This window comes from Mus caroli, chromosome 11, assembly GCF_900094665.2.
Source record: "Mus caroli chromosome 11, CAROLI_EIJ_v1.1, whole genome shotgun sequence".
In the NCBI taxonomy this organism is placed as follows: Eukaryota; Metazoa; Chordata; class Mammalia; order Rodentia; family Muridae; genus Mus; species Mus caroli.
Window position 1 is genome coordinate 104,742,163 of NC_034580.1, and position 6,957 is coordinate 104,749,119.

At 39.6% G+C, this 6,957-nt stretch overlaps 1 protein-coding gene across 3 annotated transcripts in view; it reads left to right on the forward strand.

Moving 5' to 3' along the window:
- Cep112 (centrosomal protein 112) overlaps positions 1 to 6,957 on the forward strand; it is a 370,253-nt gene that overhangs the window by 358,640 nt on the left and 4,656 nt on the right. For all 3 annotated transcript variants that reach the window (XM_029484236.1, XM_029484234.1, XM_029484235.1), the window contains one exon: positions 6,241 to 6,342. In XM_029484236.1, coding sequence (XP_029340096.1) covers positions 6,241 to 6,342 — 102 coding nt within the window. The remainder of the gene's footprint in view (positions 1 to 6,240; positions 6,343 to 6,957) is intronic.

Here is a 6,957-nt window from a genome sequence, read left to right on the forward strand (position 1 = left end):
CATACCTAAACATGATAAAAGCAATCTACAGCAAACCAGTAGCCAACATCAAAGTAAATGGTCAGAAGCTTGAAGCAATCCCTCTAAAATCAGGGACCNTCCAGAGTTCTTAAAACAAATCAGCATTCCAATGCTTTGGTGCTTAGAATATTTAGTCATTGGTGCAATAGGATCCTATACTAATGATTTTAATCATTTATAAATTTTATTTATTGGCATGGGCAGGGCACACCATACCATACATGTGGAGATTAGAGGACAGTTTGCCAGGAATATGTTCTCTCTGCTATATGGGGTCATGGGGAAAAACTCAGGTCACCAGACTTGGTGGCAAACACCTTGATCCACTGAGCCATCCCACTAGCCCATACCATATGTCAAAGCTATATGTCCACCAAGCCCTTTGATTAGATCAGTTCTACCTTCTCTTGCTTCTTACTCTATTGTAAGGCTAGTTTATCCCATAATCAACACTGGAAGAAATGTCAGGAGGCAGAAAGAAGAAGAGAGTGGTGTAGCAGCACTTAATGTCTCATGGTTGTCCTATAGGTGATGTTTATCTCCCGTCATTACTTCACACCAAATACATTGAAGTATTTAGCTTTCATTCTAAACTTGACACAACTTGGAATCATCTGAGAACAGAGTCTCAGTGAAGGATCACCTTCATCAGGTTGGCCTGTTGGGTGTGTCTGTGGAGGACTGTCTTAATCAGGTTGACTGATATGGAAAGAACCAGCCCACTGTGGGTGGCACCATTCCCTACACATGGCTTCTTGATCTGTATGAGAGTGGGAAAAGTGGGCTGAATACAAATAAGCAAGAGAACATGCTTGCAGTCTTTTCTCTCTTCCCTTGCCTATGGATGTGTTATAGCTGGCTATTTGTTTTTAAGTTCCTGCAACTCTGACTTGCCCCACAATGGACTCTATCCTGAAACTGTGAGCTAAGATATGTCCTTTCTGCCCTGAATTGTTGGATTTTTTAAACTTGGTTTTAGTTTGTTGTTTGATTATTTGTTTGTAGGATCAGAGATTTTTATCACAACATAAATGAAACTAGAACACATCCTGGGTCAGATGTGGAGGTATGTCTCATTCACAGCTTAGCTGTGGGAGAGAAGAGATGGGTTACAAACAGATGAAAGAAGTCACCAACCGGCATTGCAAGATAGCAGGCTGTATGAAAACTTAGTTAAAAGGCCACTACACTACCAGGGAAAAGAATAAAGAAGGCACTGCCTACCTCCACAGCACTGGGCAAGTCCAGTGGTGATAAGCTGATTAAGCAGCAGCTTCCTCAGTCAGTTACTGGCCAGTAGTGCTTATTCTTTCAAGAGCATTACCCTGGCAGTCCAGTGGTGGCTGGCCAAGCCAAGAACTCCTGTCCAGTGTGGTTCTTTGCTGTACCCAATTACCAGAGAGCAGGTTCTAAAGATTAAACCACATAAAAGTGGCATTAGCCTAGTTTACTTTGTTCTTTGTGGCCAGTAGCCCAAAGACCAAAGCCAAGGGGGTGGCAGCAGGAAACAGGTCCTATTCTACATCAGACTGTTTTAGCTCAATTCCAGGTGTGCAGGAAGTCCTGGCTCTCCATACATCCTCTCCCCAAACCAGTCTTTCTCAGCCTTCATCAGCCCTTTGCCTGGCCAGGCTTTCCAAGGTGCTCTAGTTTCCTCAAGAACATGCCAGGATTAGAGAGATGGTTCAGTGGTTAAGAGCCCTGGCTGCTCTTCCAGAGGTCCCAGGTTTGGTTCTCAGCACCCATGTGTTAGCTCTCAGCAATCTGTAACTCCAGTTTCAGAGAATCTGACACCTTCTTCTGGCCTCCTCAGACACTGCATGCACATGGGGCATAGACATACATGCACACAAACATTCATACACATAGAAAAAAACAAAATCTTTTTTTAAAGAAAAAGAAAAGAAAGAAAAATATATAGAAGAGCAAGAGTACTTATGCCTTACAGCCAATATGTACTTCACTGTACATACTGGCCTTTAAATGTGTATTTGGGGAGACTTATAAATCTCTTGTTTTAGATTAATAAGTACAGTGCATTTGTATGGATTTTTGTCTTATGTTTACATCTTAAGTATGTTAAAGTTTTAAAGCAATAGGACAGTGAGGGGAGTGACTGAGAAAATGCTTTCTCAGTGGTTAGAGCACCGCTCGCTTTTCCAGAAGATCTGAGTTTAGTTCCTGGGACTCACATGGCAACTAACTCATGGCCATCTTTCAGGTCCAGGGGATCTAATGCACTCGTTTCAGGTCCAGGGGATCTAATGCACTTGTTTGGCCTTCACAAGCCCCAGGCACACACAGAATGCACATATATACATTATACACACAGGCAAAACAGACATACACATAAAATAAAAAATCTTTCTTCTGTGGATACTGAAAGGGTATCAGTTGTGTATGCCTCTCCCCTCCTATGCTAGGAAAGACAGAGGTGTGTAATGGAGGAGACTATTCTAATAGGCTGTGACTTCCTTTTCCTTTGTTGGTACAAGGAATATTTTAATATTTAAAATGACTTCTTAAACTATAGAACAAAGTATATAAAAGATATGTGCCTGCACTGGGCTAGTGATGCATGCCTTTAATTCCAGCACTCAGGAGGCAGAGGCAGGCCAGTCTCTGTTAGTTAAAGGCCAGCATGATCTACAAAGTGAGTTCCAATCCAGCCAGAGTTACACAGGGAGATCCTTGTCTCAAGCAAAATAAAATAAAAATTAGAGGAATATGCCTAAAAGTCATAGTGCCTGAGTTCAAATGATCACTTACCCTTCATACTTAGTCTATCTCATTTGGTCAGCAGAATAACCAGCCCCTCATTGAACACTTGGGATTGTATCTGACATAGAATATACACATTCAACATTAGTGACCTTAGACATAGAATAAAAACATATTGGCTAAGGTTTTTCATGATTTTATTAAAGCAACAAGATTCTGCTTGATACAATGATTTTTTTGATTCAGGATTGGGACTTCCAAATACAAAGTAGTAATATTTTTCCCAATGGGAAGCCTCACTCTTTTTTTTTTTTTTTTTTTTTTTTTTGGTTTTTCGAGACAGGGTTTCTCTGTGTAGCCCTGGCTGTCCTGGCACTCACTTTGTAGACCAGGCTGGCCTCGAACTCAGAAATCCTCCTGCCTCTGCCTCCCGAGTGCTGGGATTAAAGGCGTGCGCCACCACGCCCGGCTGGGAAGCCTCACTCTTAAGTGAGGTCATTTTACATTTTCCAGGAGCTCTTTTTAATTCACTCTGAGTCACTGAAATTGTAAGACAAAGTATGAAGAGGTTGAAGTATGCAGAGATACATAGAAAATTACTAAAAGTTGAAAATGCCTTTGGGATATAAACAAATAAATAAATATAAATTTTAAAAGAAGAAAATCTAACACATTGAATTTTAAAAAAGAAAGCTGGAGTGTGTGGAGAGATAGTGAAATGGTCCAGGGTTCAGAAAGAAAGTAGAAGTGAAGCATTTTTATACCCTTCAAATATCCTAGTAGGGAGGCAGACCTTAACAGAGATGCACACAGTAAAACATCTGCGTCCAGTTTAAACGCAGAAGCACGCAATTTCAGATGTTGATGAAAACTGTTACTCAGCATATAGCCTAAGACGTCTCAGCAAATGCTGTCCTAAAGACACGGCTTATAAAGTATGTATTTCGTTTTTCCCCTGTACATATATGTTCATATACATGTGTGTACATGCGCACACACACACATACAAATAGAAATAACATAATTCATTCTTTCCCTTACAACCCTTTTTACCTGAGAGATTTTACATAATACTAGTTATATAGATATATAAAATAGATATGCAAATTAAAATTTTACCAATATTAAATCAAAAATAAATTTACTTTAAAACAAGTCTTTGTTATACATGTAATTTTACCATTTACTAAAGACAAAAGCAGTTTTATACACTAATGAAAGAGGTGTGATTATTTACTTTTATAGAGTTAAATCTTTGCTAAATATTTGATACAGAATGATGTAGAAAATTCTCAGTGTTTCTCAAAGTCTATCCATTTTTTTGACTTTATAATAGTCAATAATGAGAATTCTCCTTTGAATAAATACACAGTAAAAAATGATTGGTGTATATTTATCACCATATCAGAAATTGCTGGAATTCTATTTTAATCCTAAAACAAAAATTGTTAATGAATTTTTATGAAGGTCAACAACTGAGCAGTTTTTAAGATCAAACACAAGACAATTTAAAGTATGACAGTCCAGGCAGACAACACGGCTTAGCAGGTAAAGGCTAACAGCAGTTACCATGGCAGTCTCTGGAATCCAAATAAAGATGAAAGGAGAGAATCAACTGTGCAAAGCTGTCCTCTGACTCTACATATGAAACAGACCATGCACCCACCACACTTACACATGAAGAAAGAATCTGTGGGGTTAGAGAGATGTTTTAGTGGTTAAAATTACTGATACTCTTCCAGATGTCCTGAGTTCAGTTTTCAGATTCCATGTTGTGCAGTTCAAATCCACCTGCAACTCCAACTCCAGGTATCAGTGTCTTCCTCTGGCCTCCATGGGTACCCACATACAAGCGGTATATACTCACACAGACACACACTTGCACATAAATAAGAATTAACTTTTAAAGTATATTTTTAAAAAATAATGTTTTTAAAGATACTAACCTAACACATGCTGAGGACTGACAATAGTAAAATTCTAAAAGTCTTTGTTTTCTGTAATTAAACCCTTCTGCTTCCATAAGAGCAGAAAACTGTATGTGCAATGAAAACACTGCATAGGACAACCTTGACTCTGAGCCAGTATGTCTCAGACACTGTTCGTTAGAGATGCTGCAGTGACGTGCAGTGTGTCTGTTCTGTGTTTAGAACCAGGGCTGCAGGAAGTCAAAAGATGGAACACAGGCAAGTACTGCCCAAAACTTACCTTAGAGTGCTTGATTTTAATTTTACTGTTGCCACATTTTGGTTGGTTGGTTGGTTGGTTGGTTTTCCACACTCTCATCTGCGAGCACAAGCCACAGGTTAAAAAGCTTTGCTCTAGCACAGTTGCCATGGGATTTAAGTAGGTAACAAAAATAATCACTCTAACACATTTCTTCCTTAATTTGGTTTAGTGGAAGAAGAATTAGAATTTACAGGACAGTGATTTTAAATTAATCCCAGCACATCTGTAGGCCTGCCCTGCCCACCTGAATTCAGTTGTATGCATTCCCTAGTGCTTTTCTTCATTTCCAGTTGTTTGATGAATTTGGATGTAGTAAACTGCAGTTCAGCTTAGATTATGCTAACTCACACATAATGAGTATAGTCAATCTTTAAAGTAATTGTTACGTCTTATTCCTACAAGGAAAAGAGCTGTAGGAAGCCATTGCTATTTGTACATGCACATTCATAGAATACCCATGCAAATCTTCCAAAGGTGTCACTTCCACAACCCTCACTTATCCTTTAGATCTTAAAGATAGAGCCACCAATGCCCAGTGTGATAGGCACACCACCACCACCCCACCATGTTGGAGGCTTGGGGTCACAGCTGTGCAGATGCCAGCGTTGGCATCCTCTGCACCATATGAACCCTCCAGTAACCTGCGATAATGTCAATCAAACCAAAGCCATGCTATGAGTTGTCCCCAACCACAGTGTAGTCCTGTCATCCTGGTGCAGAAGAGGCCTCAGGGTTGGCACAGTGGCACAGTGGCCCTGTAAGCAGAGATAAAAGAATAGCATTTTACTTAACAAGATACTGAAAATTGTGTTAACAGGGATTTGCTTTCTTTTTTAAAGATTTATTTGTTTTTATTTTATGTGTGTTTCGCCTCCGTGCTAGGTGTGTGCACCATGTGTATGCCTGGTACCTGTGGAGGCCAGAAGAGGGTGTCAGATGCACAGTAAAGGGAGCTGTAGGCAGTAGTAAGTCAGCCCTGGGAACTGAATCTTGGTTAGATGCAAGAGCGCAAGCGAGCCATCTCAGTGAAGAGGGAGTCTAATGAAAAGAAAAAGTATTATTCCAGGACCACGTGTAACAGAAGCACATGCTCAAACTAGGCAGCCTCTCAATGTCTAACGGTCTTTATTTCTATGCCATGCTAGTACATGTTTTCTGACAATAAATACAGAAAACTGTTTGGGAGTGAATAAATATTTTTCAATAATTTCTTAAATTCAAAACAGACATTTCTGGGGTATAAAAGATATATTTTTTTTTCCTTTTTAGATAATGTACATACGACAAGAATATGAAACAAAATTCAAAGGGTTAATGCCAGCATCTCTAAGACAAGAACTTGAGGACACCATATCCTCCCTAAAGTCACAGGTAACTCCTAGAGCAGAAGAATATTCATAGATGTAGGTGGGGCACTTCTGGAAAGGCGCGTGCAAGTAGCCTGATCCTGCCTTGCTAGCAGAGTCGTGGGATCCCCACATTCACCATCACCAGCATGAGTTGGGTTGACTCCTAAAACTGGGTCAGATTCATTCACAGCCCTATGCAATCTCACCGTTTCTTCTTGGTTCAGGATTCAAAATGTCATTCCATGATACACTGCTGCTTCCTTGCTATGCTAAAGTATAGTGGGACAAAAGTAGCATTAATTTAGAAACATTTCTCTAATGTCTTAAGTGGTTTTCAAAGGTATACATTTTAAGGTCAAGGCAAAATATCATTAAGATATTCAAACAATTAAATATAATGTTTCTTTTTTTTTTCATTTACTATGTTCTTGTCTGGGTTTATGGAGAGGAAGAATGCTACCTAGCCTTGTGAAATGATTTTGGAAGAATTCTCTTGTTCTCAATTTTTGGAACTCGTTTAAAAAGGAGTTCCAAAAAAGGATGTTCTTGGGCTGGTGAGATGGCTCAGTGGGTAAGAGCACCCGACTGCTCTTCCGAAGGTCCAGAGTTCAAATCCCAGCAACCACATGGTGGCTCA